The sequence below is a fragment of the Rhinatrema bivittatum genome, chromosome 4 (genome assembly GCF_901001135.1).
Source record: "Rhinatrema bivittatum chromosome 4, aRhiBiv1.1, whole genome shotgun sequence".
Taxonomy (NCBI): domain Eukaryota; kingdom Metazoa; phylum Chordata; class Amphibia; order Gymnophiona; family Rhinatrematidae; genus Rhinatrema; species Rhinatrema bivittatum.
This window is the reverse complement of record NC_042618.1, coordinates 344,123,876-344,142,887: the sequence shown is the minus strand read 5'-3', so window position 1 is coordinate 344,142,887 and position 19,012 is coordinate 344,123,876. Positions and strand designations below refer to the sequence as shown.

At 45.6% G+C, this 19,012-nt stretch overlaps 1 protein-coding gene across 4 annotated transcripts in view; it reads left to right on the top strand.

Moving 5' to 3' along the window:
- Positions 1-19,012, top strand: part of LOC115090923 (polycystin-1-like) — a 172,649-nt gene that overhangs the window by 116,146 nt on the left and 37,491 nt on the right. For all 4 annotated transcript variants that reach the window (XM_029600605.1, XM_029600604.1, XM_029600606.1 and 1 more), the window contains exons 29-33: positions 2,867-3,010; positions 5,080-5,290; positions 6,435-6,558; positions 8,365-8,514; positions 8,879-8,943. In XM_029600605.1, the coding sequence (XP_029456465.1) occupies positions 2,867-3,010; positions 5,080-5,290; positions 6,435-6,558; positions 8,365-8,514; positions 8,879-8,943 (694 nt within the window). The remainder of the gene's footprint in view (positions 1-2,866; positions 3,011-5,079; positions 5,291-6,434; positions 6,559-8,364; positions 8,515-8,878; positions 8,944-19,012) is intronic.

Below are 19,012 nucleotides of genomic sequence, written 5' to 3'. Positions count from 1 at the left end.
GAATTAGTAAGCAGCACATTTAAAACAAATTGGAAAAAATACTTTTTCACTCAAAGCACAATTAAGCTCTGGAACTCATTGCCAGAGGATATGATAAAGGCAGTTAGCATAGTTGGGTTTAAAAAACGTTTGGACAAATTCTTGGAGAGAAAGTCCAGAAAATATTATTAACCAGGTGGACTTTGGGATGAGTACTACTTATCTCAGAGTATTAGCAATAAGGAATCTGTCTATATGGGATCCTGCCAGGGACCTGTTGGAAACAGGATACTGGGCTTGATGAATCTTCGATTTGACCCAATATGGCAATTCTTATGTTCTTGTGACAGCATTAGAAGTAAAGTGTTAAAATCTATCCCCCTCCCCCCCCCTTCGTAGGGGGACACCTTCATGGGCTGCAGAGCACTAGTCAACTCATCACAACCTCTGGAAAAATGCATGGATTCATACTTTGGGGAGCAGGATTCCTCTGTGGGGCCCAAGAGATCACCAATAAACCACAATCCACGCAAAAAGTGATGCTGCAAACAAGAAAGGACATTTTATTCAGAATTTCAGTTCCAGAGTCCAGTAAAAGCAAACAGTCCACAGTTTCAAAATAAAACCACAGGGGCGGATTTTAAAAGGGTTACGTGTGTATATTAAGCGCGTAACCCTTTTAAACCTGCTCCTGCGCGTGCCGAGCCAATTTTGCAAAGGCCCGGTGACGCGCACAAGCCCCGGGACGCGTGTATGTCCTGGGGCTCGAGAAAAGGGGTGGGGCGGTCTGGGGCATGACCAGAGGCCTCTGCTAGGCTGCTGAGCCAGGGGATCGCGCGCTGGCACTTGGCCGGCACGCGCAAGTTACGCCTGCCTCTGGCAACAAAGGTAAGGGTTTTGTTTATTTTCAGGCTGGGGGATGATTAGGTAGGGGAAGGGAGGGGAAGGTGGGGGGTGGGGTGCAAAGGAAAGTTCCCTCCAAGGCTGCTCTGATTTCGGAGCGGCCTCGGAGGGAACGGGGAAAGCCATCGGGGCTCCCCTAGGACTCGGCGCGCGCAAGGTGCACAAGTGTGCACCCCCTTGCGCGCGCCAACCCCGGATTTTATAACATGTGCGCGGCTGCGCGCGCATGTTATAAAATCGGACTTACATTTGTTCGCGCCGGGTAGCGCGCACAAATGTACCCCGCGCGCGTAGATTTAAAAATCCGGCCCACAGCTTCTAAAACAGTTCACAAAAGTTTCAAAAGTTACTCACTTCTTCTAATGTTTCTTAAGATTCTTCACAAGAGAATTCTCCCTCTCAGGTTCCTATCAATACTATGTCTTTTCAAGCCTCAATGGAAAATGGGAAAACCTCTTCACTTTACACACACAATTGGCTGCAGGCTTCCCTAGGCAGATGGAGTCCCCATTGGAACAGGGGATCCTAATCTTCCCAGCTGGCCCTTAGCCCTTACCCAAAGTGAGCTTCCATGGCTCACGTCAGCAGATCAGAAAAACCTCAGCTCTGCAACCCATTCACTCCAGGTTACTGCTCCTTGAAATTCTCACAGCTTCTTAATCTCTGCTGAGGAACTCCTAAAATCTCCTCCCTATGACTCATTGAGCCATCTTATATACTGCCTCCAAAATCCATTCTCTCTGGGGGAAGGATCCTCCTTTCACTCACTATCTCTTTAACACCCCCTTGGACCTCCCATTGCTAGAAAGTTCTCAGTAATAAAGATTAGCACCACAGAGTGAAACCAGACAGGTGTCTCATTTACTTGACTCTTTAATATTTTACTCTTTTTCCTTGCTTTGCTTGGGTTTATTTCAGTCAAAGTATGGGAAAGTCAAAACTAGAAAAAAGCACCAACGCTGAATGACTTTTGTGACTGAAAGAAAGGAGGTTGTAGTATCCCTAAGATAATAAAGAACATTAAAAAAAAGAGAAGAAAACAGAAATATTTCATTTCGTGTTACAGTAAATGCATTTTAAAGCAAAATACAATAATATACAATTAACAAAATATATAAACATTCTGCTGCTTTATTTGGCATCAAGCTTAAGTATTTACATCTCAGATTTCTTCCGTTCATTGATTCTTACACAATGAAGCTGTGGGTCAGGGATAGGAACCTGCACCTTTATTTCTGCTTCATTCATACCTACTCTGATGCTTCAGTACTTCTGAATCCCTTGATGTCCTCCTTGCATTCCCTCATGGATGGTTTTACTGGATGCAGCAGACTCACTATACTTACTGCATTGGCCCATGCCAGCTGAAAGTGCATCAAAGAATACCATGTATTTCCTAGATTCAATATGTTCTTACTAGTGATCCATAATATAGAATCCCCCCAACTGCGCTCACATGCACAATCTGCCACATATTGACTGCAAAGTACTGCATTACCCAGGTTTCATGGGAGTACATGTTTGTTGGGTGCAGTTGCATTACAGACCAGAGAAATAGGCCCTTCAAAACCAATACCTTGTCCTCTGTGCTTGCGAGTGCAGTGGGAAGTCCAGACTATGCATATAAGGCCTGATTTTAAAAATAATTTACATGCTTAAAATTGGGTTTTACACATGTAGAATGCACTTTTGAGAATTGCTCCAGTATATGCCATTGAATTGTCCATAGGTATACACGCAAATGCACTTTACATGTGTAAACAGCTTTTTAAAATTGCTACTATAGTATGTTACATTTACATGCATACCCCTTTTTAAAATTACCTCCTTGTAGAGAGAAAGTCATTCCCGATCTAGATTTCATCCTGCTAGAGCACAACGAATGCCAAGCAACTGACGAGTGCAGTCACTTAATGGAATGATTTGGTAACTTCTCAGTGGGCGTCCAAGACACTTACTGCATTCTGTCTCCCCCTCATCACAGGAATGGACCCATCCTGGTACCTGCAGCATGTCATCGTGTGGGACAAACAGACTGACGTCATGTACTTCTTCCTGGTGGAGGACTGGCTGTCCGTGGATAACGTAAAGAATGAAGGGATGGTGGAGAAGGAGGTTTTAGCTGCCTGTGAGTTTCACCAAGCTTTTACATTAAATCAATGGGTAATTCTTTTTTTTTTTTTTCTGCTAGTCCTGTTTCTTTGGTAATGGTGATGCAAGAAGGCAACAGAGATGGGTGACAGGATGATGCCGATAATGGCAAAAAATCATGATATCAATGTGGAATTTTTTTTTTTTAATTTTAGTTTTAATAAATTTTACAATTAAACACAAGAATAACTTGTACGAGTAAAGAAAGAGAAATAAAAAACAAATGACATATGGAAAATATAGAAAGAAAGAAAAAAGGTTTCAATATTCCTCCCTTGCAATAGGAAATAGGGGAGTTCAAGAAAGAAAAAGAGTGAAATATCTATGAAAAAAAGAAAATGAGAAGCACAACCAATGCCTTTCAAATAAAATGCCGTACTACGCTGAGCGATCTTTAGGTGTGTGAATCCAGAAACGTCTGCAGTTGTGTTGGCTCAAAGAAAACATACTTAGCATTCTGAAATTTCACTACACACTTGCATGGATACCGTAGTATAAACGGAGCCCCCACGTGACAGGACCTCGAGTCTCATAGACAGAAATGTTTTTCTTCGTTCCTTAGTTATCCTTGTAACATCTGGATAAATCTAGATCTTCTGACCATGAAACAGAAGACTCCTGTTTCTAAAGAAAAACCTGAAAACAGTATTTCTATCATTCATAAAGGCGAACGTCACCAATATAGCCCCTCTTTGTGTAATCTCGGTCTCTTGAGACAGATCCAAAACATCCGTAAGATTATTGGATCGATGAACTTGCTATGCATTTCCAGAGACACCTGTCTCGCATTGGGATAGAAAATATGCTTTTGTAACAATAGGCATTGCTTCTGATGGTATCTTAAGTACATTAAGAAGCTAACTCTTGAAGAGATCTGCCAAAGGTATCATTTTAACAATAGGAAAATTAAGAACCCTTAGATTTAGACTCCTCAAACAGTTTTCTATGTTCTCAAGTTTTTTTTTGCATGAATAATTTCAGACTGAACCAAACCCTGTTGGATTTTTTCTGCAGAGGAAATTTTTTTTCCATTGAGTTTAATTTTATATCATATGATGAAACCGTTTTTTCTGTAGCCAGCCCGTGTTGGTTAGTATCTAAAAAAAACTTGAGTCAAAGAAGCTATTGCTGCTTCTATAGAAACCAAGTCATTCCATACACTGTCCAGTGTTATAATAGCAGGATTAGTTAAGAGTTAATAAAGCACCTTAAATTACCGGAGCTGCACCACCTTCGCGCGGTAGGGTGTTAGTATAAGGGTCCCCTGATAAGACCGTTATGGAAGTACTCACAGGAACCTCTTTACAAGAAGAACTATGAATGTCAGCGGCAATTTTCCCAGCAGCTGCTACAGCATCAGAAGTCCCTGAGGCCTCCATTTCCTCTTCTTGTAGAGCCAGCATCCCTTAATATCAAAAGGGGAAGCCAAGACCAGTTCCATGCTCGCGGAGATCGATCCACAGGGAGGGGACTGTGTTACTGGTGCGCTGGGGCTAAACGAGATCTTCTCGGCCATCGGGGTTCACGTTCGCTCCACGCCTGCTCCCGCAGCAGCCCTCGCTCCCAGCTGTGTCGGATTGGAGGTGAAGAAGCTTTCAATCCTCTGTTAGTTAAGATCCAAGTCAGCAGAAACAGTTATGTTCTCCCGAAGTTTTGCCTTACATTTTGTGTGAGATATATTGATGAAGGCAATAAGAAGAAAAAGGCAAAAAAAATGCAAGATGAGAAGAGAGAGCTCTAAACTAGCTTCTCAGATGGCAGCCATCTTGGTCTCAAGTGGAATGTTTGTTAAAGACTACAGCAACAATGATCATTCTGATACATGAAAATCGGGGCGGGCATTTTTTTTTTTTTTGTTAATGATTTTATCTATATTGTGAGCCATGTTGGGTGTCCTCAGAAGGATAGGGTATAAAATGAATAAACAAATAAATAAAATGATGGAGGGTTCATTAGTGCATGTAGCAGTTGTGGTCATGATGGCTCTGCTGAAGTGGAGGCTCATCATGTCAAGTGGTTATAATCCTTTATTCTTGGTGGCTTCAGGTCTTCAGGAGCTGAGAAGCTTCCCCCGAGTCTTCCTGGCACAGCTGCGTCTTGGATTCTCAGACTGGCACATCTGGTTGTCTGTTTGGAGCCGCCCACCTCACAGCCGCTTCACGCGTGTGCAGAGAATCACCTGTTGCATCTTTATGCTGTACCTTTTTATGGCTACCTGTGCTTTGTGGTATGGTGCTATAGGTGTTAAGGGCTACAGGTAGGCAGAAATGGAAAATGTGTGTGTACATGAGAAAGCAATAAACCAGATATTTAAATAGTGCTAAATCTTTGCATTAGGCTTGAAGCATGGATTGCCTTTTTGCAGATGATACCAAAATCTGCAATAGGGTAGACACCCTAGAAGGTAAGGAAAACACAATAAGGAATCCGGTGAATCTTGAGGAATGGACTAGAGTCTGGCAGCTAAGATTTAATGCTTAAAAATGCAGGGCTATGCATTGGGGTTGCAAAAACCAAAGGAGTAGTACAGTGTAGAGGGTGAAATTCTTCTGCACACAAAAGAAGAGTGAGATCTGTGGGTGATGGTGTCTGATGATCTTAAGATAGCCAAACAGGTAGATAAGGTGATGACAAAAGCCAGGAGCATGTTTGGGTGCACAGGAGGAGGAATAGCCAGCAGGAGAAAGAAGGTGATATTACCTCTGTATAAGCCTTTGGTGAGACCTCATTTGGAAGACTGTGTACAGTTCTGGAGAGCACATTATCAAAAGGATATAAACTAGATGGAGTCGGTCAAGAGAGCAGCTACTAAAATGGTCAATGGTCTTTGTCATAAAGATTTGAACATGTATACCCTGGGTGAATGGGGGGGAAGAGGAGACATTTAAATCCAAGCAATAAATGCACAAGAGACAGTCCTCTTTCAACAGAAAGGAGGCTCTGGAATGAGGAGGTCATGGGATGAGGATGAAAGATAGAATTAGAAGTACTCTAAGGAAATATTGCTTTACAGAAAGGGTGGTGGATGCATAGAATAGCATCCATGTGGAGGTAGTAGAAATGAGGACAGTATCAGAATTTTAAAAAGTATGGTACCCTTCTCTTTGTTTACTTGTAGTATTCCTCAATAAAGATATATTGCAAAAAAAAAAAAAAAAAAAAGGTATGGTAGAAGCACAGAGGATTTCTGAGGGATAGGGAGGGATTATAAAGCTGAGCAGGAGATGTGGATAGGCAAACTGGATGGTCTGTATGGCATTTATCTGCTATTATGTTATATATTTCTATGAAACCCTTTCAGAATGCATCTGTATGAGCATTTTCCATGTTGTATGGCTTATAATGTTCCATTGGATGTCTATTAGTCACAAAGATCTTGCTTTATTTGGTGTTCCAAACAGTGTCCCCATAGGGAGCCAGACCCCGGTGACAGCTGAGAGCATTGCGGTGGGAATGGTGGTAGCGGTGGTGGTCTTCCCCATTCAGCTACTTCTCACGTTTTTCTTCAGAGAAACCCACAGTAAGGTATGCATTGCATCTCTTGTGCCTTGCCCCAACACTCGCCAACTGGTGAGCCAGAAGTCGATGCCAAACTAACTGCTCATCAGACAACAGCAGTAAACCATCAGAAATGGCACAATCCACAAACCTATCACCTGCTATGTAGCACACCACAGGAAGGCTGTACAACAACCCAAGTAATTTTACCCATGTATAACTTGTGTTTAAGTGTTTGTTCACTGTCTTAGTTCCTCAAAATGCAAAAGCCCCATTCTTTTTCTTTATTTTTTTGGCCTGATGGTTTCTTCTTGCTCCTTTGGGCTTCCAGCTCAATTGGAATCAGCCTTCATTTGCAAGTATCCCTGGAGTAGTTCTCCTATTTTTTATAACTCCCCATTTCTCCCTATTTAGTCCGCTCTTTATAGCGCAATCCTCACTCAGAGGCCATAAACTACATCTCCCTCTAGACCCTGATTAATGGAGACCTCCAAGTCTGGCCACTAGGTGTTGCCATTTTGTAATGACTGGGACTCCCTCCCCTAAGGGCTGTAAATTAACGATGTGAATCGGAACCGGAATCGGTTCCGATTCACATCGTTAATTTTTTTTCGTGCGGCCCAATCGCGGTTTTGTTTATCGGCTGCGCCCGAGCCGATAAACAAAAAACCTACCCCGACCCTTTAAAACTGATCCCTTAGCTTCCCCCACCCTCCCGAACCCCCCCAAAACTTTTTACAAGTACCTGGTGGTCCAGTGGAAGTCCCGGGAGCGATCTCCTGCTCTCGGGCCGTCGGCTGCCACTAATAAAAATGGCGCCGATGGCCCTTTGCCCTTACCATGTGACAGGGTATCCGTGCCATTGGCCGGCCCCTGTCACATGGTAGGAGCACTGGATGGCCCACGCCATTTTTAAAGATGGCGCCGGCCGTCCATTACTCCTACCATGTGCCAGGGGCCGGCCAATGGCACGGATACTCTGTCACTTGGTAAGGGCAAAGGGCCATCGGCGCCATTTTGATTAGTGGCAGCCGACGGCCCGAGAGTGGGAGATCGCTCCCGGGACTCCCACTGGACCACCAGGTACTTGAAAAGGTTTTGGGGGGGTTTGGGACGTGGGGAAAGCTAAGGGATCAGTTTTAAAGGGTCGGGGTGGGTTTAGGGATTGTTTTGGTGTGCCGTTTTTCCCGCCCTCCCCCAAAATGATAAGAGAACCCCACGAACAATTTCGTGGGGTTTTCCTATCGGTTTCGGGGAGCCCCCAATTTCTGACGACTTTGAAAATATCGTACGATATTTTCAATCGTCAGAAGCACGATTCTCATCCCCACTGTAAATGCTACCTCCACAGTAAGAACATAAGAACATGCCATTCTGGGTCAGACCAAGGGTCCATCAAGCCCAGCATCCTGTTTCCAACAGTGGCCAATCCAGGCCATAAGAACCTGGCAAGTACCCAGCCGATCCAGAGAGCAGACACCCGGGACCTCCTTATGACAGAGACCCTGTTTTCATAGCGTACCATGCATGTTAAACTCCTGCAGTCTTATTGAATATTGTAAGATAACATCCAAGTTCATCTTCTCTCGATAAGCTAAGCATCAAGTTTTAGAATTAACCTTAAAAGGTTTCCCAAAGCACAAAGACATGAGAATCCACAGTAAATTAAGACACTGCTGGTTGGACAGGAATAAGTGCAAACAGGAAAGCAGATGCCACAGGCAGGAATGGAATATGAACATTAACATTAGATGCAAGGTCATTCAAGTTAGGCCATCAAGTGTCAGTGGATCTCGTCAATACAAAACACTAACCTCCCATTTGTTTCCGTAGGTAGTCGTGGAAGACCCTGACCCTCCTGCGCAGGACGCTCAGACTGTCGAGGTGGACGTGTGCCTTGAGCACTCAGAGCTGGGAAGCTCCTCCTTCTTGTCCATCCCTGGAGGTCTGGATTCTATGTTGGATGTCAGCTCCCTCACTTGTGTAAGCAAACAAGGTGCCACACTGCCACTTTTCTCTAGGACCTCAGTCAGAGGCACCACAAGTCCTATGAATTGATTCTGTCCTGAAGCAGTGCCACTAATCTCTTCTAATCTAATCTGATGTTTATATACTGCCTTTCTGGTCCATCAAAGGACCACCCAATGCAGTTTACTGCAATCAAAAATATATAATCAAATACAAAATCAATACAAAATGCTACATGTACATGCTACAAATGCTACATGTACATGCTACAAATCAATACATACTAAAAGATCAATACATAATCACATGCATTAGAAAATCAAATGCATTAAATACATAAAGTAAATCTGCACATTTATTTTTTGTTTTTTTTATATAGGAATCGCCTGTGAGCAGAAGACCCATCTCCATCCTGGAGAATGCTATCAAACTGGATAATGAGAGGTAAGGCTATGGTTCAGTGACATGTGGAAGGTTCATTAAGGGAGCGACTTTCATTTGCCTGCATTGGTGCAAGATCCCTGGGTACTCTTGTACACTAAGAGCAAGTGGTTGTGGATTAGCAGGTCTATAAATGTACCAAATAAATAAATACCCAGAAGAGCCGCAGACCTGGCACCTGCAGTAGCTGCAGGGCAAATACACAGGAAAAGATGCATGTAGGCTTGAAAATTAAATCTACAAGTGTCTCTCTTCCCCCGCTCATCTCCACTCTTGAAATGGCTCATTTTTACGAAGGATAAATTTATCATCCTGCTACGTGGCTAGATTTAGCCATGATAAAAGGCACATACTTTTCACTCTGGGGGCTCTAGCCAGGTAACTCCTTGGATCTTTTTGCAAACTGTCCTCCTCGTGTAGCAGTCACAGAGTAAGTTAGTCAACATAGCCCAGACCACTCCAGCACACATTGCTTTAGCACCCCTGCCAGCAGATGGAGACAGAGAAGAATCTGATTTGCTGATGCCACTCCTTGTACGGCAAAGTGAAGCCTGTGGTGCCTCAGTATTTTTCTGTGTCCAGCAAATGGTAGGCTTACTGAATCCTGCAGCTTAGAAATCCTGCAGCTTAGAAATACAATTGCTCCCAGGGGGTTTCATCCTTGGACGGTCTAGGGTCAAGTATGGGGTTTGGTGGCTCCTCGCTGTCTTGGACCTTGAATTTAGGGAGGATTTGATAGCCAGTGGGACTGGCACCGTCTTTCCTTCCCTCCTGGCTGAGTGTCTGATTTTTCTCTCTTCCCTTATGCGGTGGATTGAATCTGTCCCTGAAAGGGATGAAGAATTTCTCAGTCTAGGTTTTTGCCTTTGTCTTTCTTTTGTTCAGGGAAGTTTCTCTAAATATTTCTGAAAAAAAATAGTGAAGTCTGTTGGCTCGGCTAAAAGGAGGCCTCTTTTTTCAGATTAGACGCTTCTCCCAGGCAGGGAGGACAGCTGAACCGCAGTAATTTGTCTTTTTTTACAATTACTTTAGTTTTCAGATGACCTTAGTCATTCAACTCCCGCAGAGCATGGGAAGTGCTGCTCCCTATGGTAGGGGCTGCCATGGAAGCTCTGCCACGGCAGGAGTCCGTAACAGTTGTTTACAAGGAGATTCTTTTAAATCTTCAGCCACAGTGGGAGAGTCTTCTGCTACAGGTACTGCTTTGAAGGCTGGCTCCACAGTTGTTAGCACTGTAGTGGAGGCTGCCTCTGAGGCTGGTCATTCAGGACTTTGCCAAAATGGCGACGGCAACCATTTTTTCCCTGTACGTACCCGGATCAGTCCAGACTCCTGGGTTTATTCATCCGTGCCAGCAGATGGAGACAGAGAAAGTAAAACTGACACTGCTTCATATACACTGATGCCACCTGCAGTTCCTCAGTATTTCTCTGTCTCCAGCAGAGGGTGGCTGGTGAAAAAAAACCTGCAGCTTTAGTCTGCCCAGTATTTTTTTTCTAACTTTATATTCCTTTGTGCCTTCCTAACAGGGGTCGGGTTTCCTACTTCCTACCATGTTTGGTTAAGGCAGACAGGCTGGGAGTCGGTGACCCTTTTGTACGCCTGGTCCTGTGTTAACTGTGGGGTGCAAATCTGGTGGTCCAGATCCCTCCCCTCATGAGGCCACTGCGGTGGCTTTTCCTTGGCTCACTTTATGGGGTTTTTTTTTTTTTGCTTTGGCCTTTCCCTCTCCCTTGCTTACAGGCCGATACAGTACAGTGCGCTCCAACGGAGCGCACTGTTAACCTGCCCTTGGACGCGCGTTTTCCCTTACCCCTTATTCAGTAAGGGGCGGAAAACGCGCATCCAACCTGCGGCACCTAATAGCGCCCTCAACATGCAAGCGTCCAAGCCGCACATTTTACTTTAAGAAATTAGCGCCTACCCAAAGGTAGGCGCTAGTTTCTGCCGGCACCGGGAAAGTGCACAGAAAAGCAGTAAAAACTGCTTTTCTGTGCACCCTCCGACTTAATATCATAGCGATATTAAGTCGGAGGTCCCGAAGGGTGTAAAAAGTAAAAAAAAAAAAAAAAGAAAGAAAAAAATTTAAATTGGGCCGGCGGCTGTCGGGCCAAAAACCGGACACTCAATTTTGCCGGCGTCCGGTTTCCGAGCCCGTGGCAGTCAGCGGGCTCGAGAACAGACACCAGCAAAATTGAGCGTCGGCTGTCAAACCCGCTGACAGCCGCCACTCCGGGTCAAAAGGAGGCGCTAGGGACGCGCTAGTGTCCCTAGCGCTTCCTTTTGCCCGTTTCTACCGCACCACCTAATTTACATACTGAATCGCGCGCACCGGCGAGTGGGCGTTCGTCCGCTCTCCCGCGTTTTTACTGAATCGGCCCGTTAGTTTGCTGAATTGAGCTGGACAGTTCTCTTCAGTGCTGGGAGCAGGGACAGTAGTGAGGCTGCTTATAGTTTAATTTAATTAGAAAAAAAAAGAAAAGTGAGAGGAAACAGGTTGTTGAAGCAAGCAGCAGTGGTAAGGATGGCTTTCTCTTCCCCCCTCCTCCCAGCTAGTTTTATTTTCTCCTCGGAGTGTTCTTTTTGGAACAAGGCTAGCGATTCTCTCGCATTCCGATGGGGAGGGGGTCAGCCTGCCGCGCGTGTGGGCTTCCACACAGCTAAATCACCGTGGATTTTGTGCGGCCTGCATCTCGGAAGGGGAGGGACCCTCCAATCTACCGATGCCTGCTAAACGGAGGAAATTCGGGGCCGGCGCAGCAGTCGCGAGTTCGGCAGGCACAGACCACATGCAGCCCTCAGTGCACATACCTCCGGGTTCGGTGGCCATGTTGGAATCCCCGTCGGGCCTGCCCGCACTTTCGGGGGCTGATGGGGACCTTCCTCCTCGGCTTTCCCTGGTCCACCCGGGTCCTGTTGGAGGACAGGGGGATTTGGAGGCCTCCCTGGGACATGGTCCTCCACATGCAGATGGGGACTTATTACAACCACAAGCTTTCCCCGCGGCTCCTCTTCCCTTCTTGCTCGAGTTTATCCTGTTCCTCCATAAGGCCTATTTAGCACAGCAGGAGGGGTTTGCTCTGCAGCAGAAGGGCCTAGTCTCTCCAGTGTTGTCTCCGGAGCCAGGAGCAGTCCCCTTTGGGTCGGGCATGTCGCATGGTATCTTAAGCACCAGAGTTCAGCGTACGGCTGGTCCGACCCCTCAAGACGCTGATTCATTCCTGGGGGCGATGTTCTCGGGGGACCCAGCAGCGGACATGGGGTCTGCGGACGTGGTCCAGGGGGATGATACTGACCTGATACTGATGGCAGAGGGAGATGATCCTAAAATCCTCCACTTATTCTGTAGGGAGGAACTGGCTCCTCTCTTTCCCCAGGTTTTGGAGGAGCTAAGGCTCCAGCTCCTGTAGGAGGACTCTAGCAAAGATGGGGCGGATCTGGTGCTGGAGGGCATGAGAAGCCCTCCTTCGGGTTTTCCGTATCAAACGTCCACAAAGAAGATGGTGGATCAGAAATGAAGTGTTCCTGCTGCCGGCTTATGGGTTGGCAGGGCGATGGCGAAACTTTATGCCTTGCCAGAATAGGAGCTTTTTGCGCTTCCCAAGGTGGATGCGGCCGTCTCGGTGGTCACAAAAAGACTACCATCTGGTAGTGGAAGCAGCGGCGCTGAAGGATGTTCAGGAATGCAAGCTGGAGGTCCACCTTAAACGGATTTTTGGCGGTGCCAGCTTTGAGTCTCCGGGCTTCCATTTGTTCCAGCTTTATACAGAGAGCTTGTTTGCGCTGGGTGCAGCATCATCAGGATGGTCAGGCGTCTAGGAGTTCCCCAGGGAGTTAGGCTGATAGGCTGGAAGCTGTGGTAGCTTTTGTGGTGGATGCTTTGTATGATTTAGTGCTGACGTCCTCCCGTATTATGGTGGCTACGGTGTCCGCAAGGTGCCTTTTGTGGCTCCGCAACTGGTCAGTGGATGTTTCGTCTAAGTCCTTTTTAAAGGCCGTCTCTTATATGGGGAGGACCTGGAACAGCTCGTGAAGTGATTAGATGACAATAAGGTCCACAAATTGCCCTAGGACAGGTCTAAAGGCAAACTCGTCTTCTCATCTCGTCTTTTTTCGGCACAATAGGAGATCACATCAGGCAAGGGGGACTCCCGGGGCATAGAGACCGTTCTCTTTGCGAGGTCAGGCCTAGGGGCAGTCCTTTCATGGAGATTGTAGGCCATTCAGAGCCCCCAACAGTGGAGGACCCATGGAGTCCAAGTCTGCACAATGAGGCAAGGCTGCCCACTTTTATAGAGGGTCGTCTAACTCACTTTTACGAGGAGTGGGCTAAGATCACCCAGGATCAGTTGGTTCTCAGTGTAATAAGCGACGGTTATGCGTTAGAATTTGCTCATCCTGTGCGCGACCTATTTCTTGTCTCCTCTTGTGGCTCGTTGTAAAAGCGCAGGGCAGGAGACTAGAAAGGTTGCAGCGTCTGGGGACCGTGGTCCCAGTGCCTCAAGACGAGATCTGAAAGGGTTGATATTCTATTTACTTCGTCGTCCTGAAGAAGGAAGGGACTTTTCAACCCATTATGGACTTGAAGTGTGTGAATGTGGCATTGAAGATTCCCTGATTTTGCATGGAAACTTTGAGGTTGGTAATTGCTGCCGAACGCACCCAGGACTTCCTGGCATCTCTAGACTTGACGGAAGCGTACCTACACATTCCGATTCGGCAAGATCATCAGCGCTGCCTGAGGTTCATAGTCCTGGGGCAACATTTCCAGTTTCAGGCGCTTCCGTTTGGACTGGCCACTGCGCCCTGTACCTTCACCAAAGTTATGGTGGTTGTGGCAGCCACTTTACGGCTCCAGGGAGTCCTGATCCATCCATATCTCAATGATTGGCTCATACGGGCAAAGTCAGAGAACAGTTGTCACTCCGCCATGCAAACTATGCTTCGAACTCTGCAATCCCTAGGCTGGGTGGTGAATTTTGCTAAGAGCCACTTAATCCCATCTCAAACTCTGGAGTATTTGGGGGCGTGTTTCAACACGAGTCAGGGCAAGGTTTTCCTGATGGAGGAGAGAGTGTACAAGTTACAAAATCAAATTTGAAGCTTGTCAAAGTTGCATGTACCTAGAGCCTGGGACTTCTTGCAGGTCCTTGGTTCAATGACTTCAATGCTGGAACTGGTACCGTGGGTCTTTGCTCATATGCGGCCATTTCAGAGGGCTCTCCTAGCACAGTGGAGCCCATTATCAGACGCATTTCATCAACCTGTCTAACTCCTCCAGCCAGGGACAGTCTGTCTTGGTGGCTTCAGACACCTAACCTGGTGCAGGGGGATGCCTTAGAGGTTCTGGACTGGGTCATATTTACTATCGATGCCAGTCTTTCTGGTTGGGGAGCAGTATGCCAGGGACAAGCAACCCAGGGCACCTGGTCGGTGGAGGAGGCCTCATGGTCTATCAGTTGCTTGGAGATCAGGGCAGTGTGTTAGCATTACTTGCCTTTCTGCCTTTGGTACAAGGGCATTCAGTATGGGTTCTGTCAGACAATGTGATGACTGTAGCTTACATCAACCAGCAAGGCGGCACCAAGAGTCATTTAGTAGCAGAAGAAACTCAGGAGTTGTTTCTTTGGGCAAAGCAACATCTAACTCAGTTTGCGGCATCCCATATCGCAGGGGTCGAAAATGTCCAAGCACATTTTCTCAGTCACAGTCGTCTGGATCTGGGAGAATGGGAAATGTCAGACATAGCCATGCAGCTCATTTGTGAGAAGTGGGGCTGTCCACACATCAATCTGATGGCAACTCGGCACAATGCGAATGCTCCTCGCTTTTCCAGTAGACGGAGGGAGTACGGGCCGAAGGCATAGACGCTCTGGTGTTACCTTGGCCTCAGGGAGTTCTTCTGTACATTTACTCCCTCCGTGGTCTCTCATAGGCAAGGTCTTGTGGTGGAAAGAAAGGCATCCAGGGAATGTGGTGCTGGTGGCTCTGGAGTGGCCTCACCATCAGTGGTTTGCAAATCTGGTCAACCTGATGGTCGAGGGTCCATTACGACTCTGTCATCTCCCTCATCTTCTATGCCAGGGTCCCATATTTCCTGACCAGGCAGATCGCTTTTGTCTTGTGACTTGGCTTTTGAGAGGAGGCGTTTGTGGAACAGAGGGAACCCGGAGTCAGTGATCACAACCCTCCTCCAAGTGAGACAGAAGTCCACTTCCTTATCATATATCCGAGTCTGGAAGGTCTTTGAATCTTGGTGCGTGACTAAGGGGGTTCAGGTGTTTCGGTTTTCACTGTCTCACATTTTGTGGTTCCTTCAGGAAGGTTTAGTCAAAGGCCTCACTTTTAACTCTCTTTGAGTTCACGTAGCGGCCTTGGCTTGTTTACAAGGGAAGGTGGATGGTTACCAATTGTCCTCTCATCGACGTGGTTAGATTTATTCGAGGAGTCAAGAATTTGCATCCTCCTATGAGGAGAGTTTGTCCTCCCTGGAATCTTAACTTCATTCTTTGTGGTTTGAGTGGGGCTCCATGTGAACTATCTGCGGAGCGACTCTTAAGGATTTGATTTTAAAGGTCATTTTCTTGGTTGCTATTTGCTCTGCGAAGAGGATTTCTGAATTGCAAGCCTTGTTGTGTCGAGACCCATTCCTTCAGATCTTGGAAGTAAGAGTGTCTTTACAAACGGTGCCGTCTTTTCTTCCGAAGGTGGTATCCGCCTTTCATATCAATCAGACGGTGGAACTATCTCAAAGTCACAAATGATTTTAGAAGGTCTGATCATCTTTTTTTTTTTTTGTGGAATGGTGCAAAGAAGGGTACCCAGGCCTCCAAAACTACCATTGCGAGGTGGATTATTGGTTTGACATACATCCTCAAGGATAGGCCAGTGCCAGACGGTTTGAGGGGTCACTCTACTAGGTCTCAGGCAACCTCTTGGGCAGAGGCTCAGTTGGTTTCTCCTCAGGAAATTTGTAGAGCGGTGACTTGGAAATCACTAAATATTTTTGCAAGGCATTATTGGCTGGATGTGGGGGATTGAGAGTCTCGGTCGTTTGGCGAAAGTGTCTTGTGAGCAGGACTCTCCAGGTCCCACCCTCATTAAGGAGCTTTGGTACATCCCAGGAGTCTGGACTGATCTGGGTACGTACAGGGAAAGGAAAATTAGTTCTTACCTGCTAAGTTTTGTTTCTATAGTACCATGGATCAGTCCAGAACCTGCCCAATTGCTGGAAGTGGAGAGTCGTCTGCTCAGCTGTTGTATTTTTGAGATAGCAGAAGATTTTGTTTCCAGGTTTTATACAAGGTTTTTTCCAGTTTTTTTGTGAGCATGTTTTTTTGCTGATTTTTTAGCTTTGGTATAGATCAATACTGAGGAACTGCAGGTGGCACCAGTGTATATGAAGCAGTGTCAGTTTTACTTTTTCTGTCTCCATCTGCTGGCACGGATGAATAAACCCAGGAGTCTGGACTGATCTGTGATACTACAGGAATGAAAATTAGCAGGTAAGAACCAATTTTCCTATCTGCTCTGGGGTTCACAGTGATTTGGTTCAGTTCATCTGACTCATCACCCTTGAAAATCATCTCCAGAACCAGCATCTCCCCAACATCTTCATTAGTAAACACTGAAGCAAAGAATTAATTTAGTCTTTCTGCAATGGCCTTATCTTCCCTAAGGGGCCCTTTAACCCCTTGTTCATCTAACGGTCCAACCGACTCCATCGCAGGTTTCCTGCTTTGGATATATTTAAAAAAATGTTTATTATGAGTTTTAACCTCTACGGCCAACTTCATTTCAAGTTCTCTCATAGTCTTTCTTATCAATGTTTTACACTTAACTTGACAAGGCTTATGCTTTTTCCTATTTTTTTCAGATGGATCCTTCTTCCTATTTTTGAAAGATGTTTCCATCTGTCTTATTTTGGCCAGGTTGTCTGAGAAGCAAATCACTTTCCTTTCATTCTGGAAATAGAGGGCCTGTGGACATTTGAACTTCCAGCATTGGTGGTCTCAAAGATTCCCAATGAGAATCAAAGGGTTCACTCCCCTTTTCCACAAATAGGGGGATGTTTGTTCCAATTTTTCAGGGAGTGAGTCCATATAATGACAGATTAATGAATCCTTTCTGTAATAAGAGACAGGTACACCTTAAGGGTTTGTTCATTGTTTGGTGGATGCCTTTGTAGAGTCCCTCTGTTTCTCTCTGGAAAAGAAAGGAGTAGTAAGGTCGATGTTGGAACATCTTCTTCCATTAGCAGTCGTAGTTTCGATACCGAGAGAACAATGGGGCCGGGGGAGATTTTCCATTTACTTTGTAGTTCCAAAGAAAGAAGTTACATTCAGACCCATTTAGATTTCAAGCAAGTAAATTAGGCTTTGAAGGTTCCACATTTCCAAATGGAGATGCTTTCTTCTGTAATAGTAGCGGTGAAAAAAGAATTTCTGAACTCTTTGGATCTTACGGAAGCATATCTCCACATTCCAATTCATCCTTCCCAGCAGCAATATCTCTAGGAAGTCATTTCCAGTTTTGAGTGCGTCTCTTGGATTGGCAACAGCTCCAAGAACTTTTTCCAAAATAATGGTAATAGAAGCAGCTGCCTTGCGCAAAGAAGGAGTTATGGTTTATCCCTACTTGGATGATTGGTTAATAAGGGTGAAATTGGAAAATGAAACCAATGTCGAGAGTGATTCAGTTGTTACAGGATCTGGGATGGGTGATAAACTTTGCCAAAAGCAAATTAGTACCCTCCTAGTTACTGGAATATTTAGAGGCTGTCTTTGGTACTCAGCAAGCCAAAGTGTTCTTAACATCAGACCAGAAGTTCAAGCTTATGAAGAAGGTTCAGCACCTGTTGAAAATGAGATCTCCCAGAATATGGGCTTTTTTTTTTTTACAAGTACTGGGATCCATGGCAGCAACCTTAGATCCATGGGCAAAAGCACATATGCATCCGTTGCAAAGATTTCTACTATCCCATTGGAGTGCTCAGTCTCAAAATTTCAAGGTGAAGTTAAAGTTAATGGCGGAAGCCAGAGCCAGCTTGACGTGATGGCTCACAGCTCAGATTTTAGCCAAAGGTATGCCCTTAGAGTCCCTGGACTGAGTAATAGTAACTATGGATGACAATCTAAGTGGATGGGGGAGCTCATTGTCAGGGCAGGTTGTCTCAGGGTCTCTGGATGGAATACAGTAGAAGTATCTTAGTCAATAAATCAATTGGAGACAAGAGCTATAAGAAGAGCTCTAGACTACAGACATTTTGTCTGCTGATTTGGGGCAAATTAGTAAAGGTGTTTTCCATCAGCAGTGGCTTATGTGAATCATCAAGGAGGCATGACGAGTTCTCTGCTCTCTATGGAGATGGAACTTCTGTTTAATTGAACAGAGCTACAGCTTCAAGTGCTCTCAACCTCGCACATCATGGGAGTGCAGACATTCAGGCAGATTTTCTCAGTTGTCATACTTTGGATTCCAGAGTATGGGAACTGGCCAATGAGGCATTCAGAATGATAATACGCAAGTGGAGCAAGCCAAGTTGTGATCCCGTGGCCACACACCAGAATGCCAAAGCAATGTTTTCCTTCAGTCAAAGGAAGGAAGCAACATCAGCAGGAATAGATGCTCTCATTCAAGATTGACCTTCTCGGAGTCTCTGTGCATGTTTCCTCTGTGGCTCATAAGTCGAATTATACAGAGGATAGGGAATTAAGGTTTGGTAATTCTAGTAGCCCCAGATTGGCTGAGAGACATCCTTGGTAGGCGGATCTCATCAGGCTCATGGTGGAGAGGCCTCTGAGGTTAGATCATGTTCAGGATCTGTTTCACCAGGGACCAGTTGTTATGCAGGATCCATCTCCCTTTTGTCTTGTGGCCTGGCTATTGAAAGGAGAGGGTTGAAAACTAAAGATTATACTGATGAAGTGGTAACTGCCCTTTTACAGGCAAAGAAACGGTTCACTTTATTAGCTTATATTAGAAGCTGGAAGATTTTTGAGCTTTAGTGCATGGAAGCTGGTGTTTCTCCTTTTAAGGCTTTAGTGCACATAGTTCGGTTGTTTTTATAGAG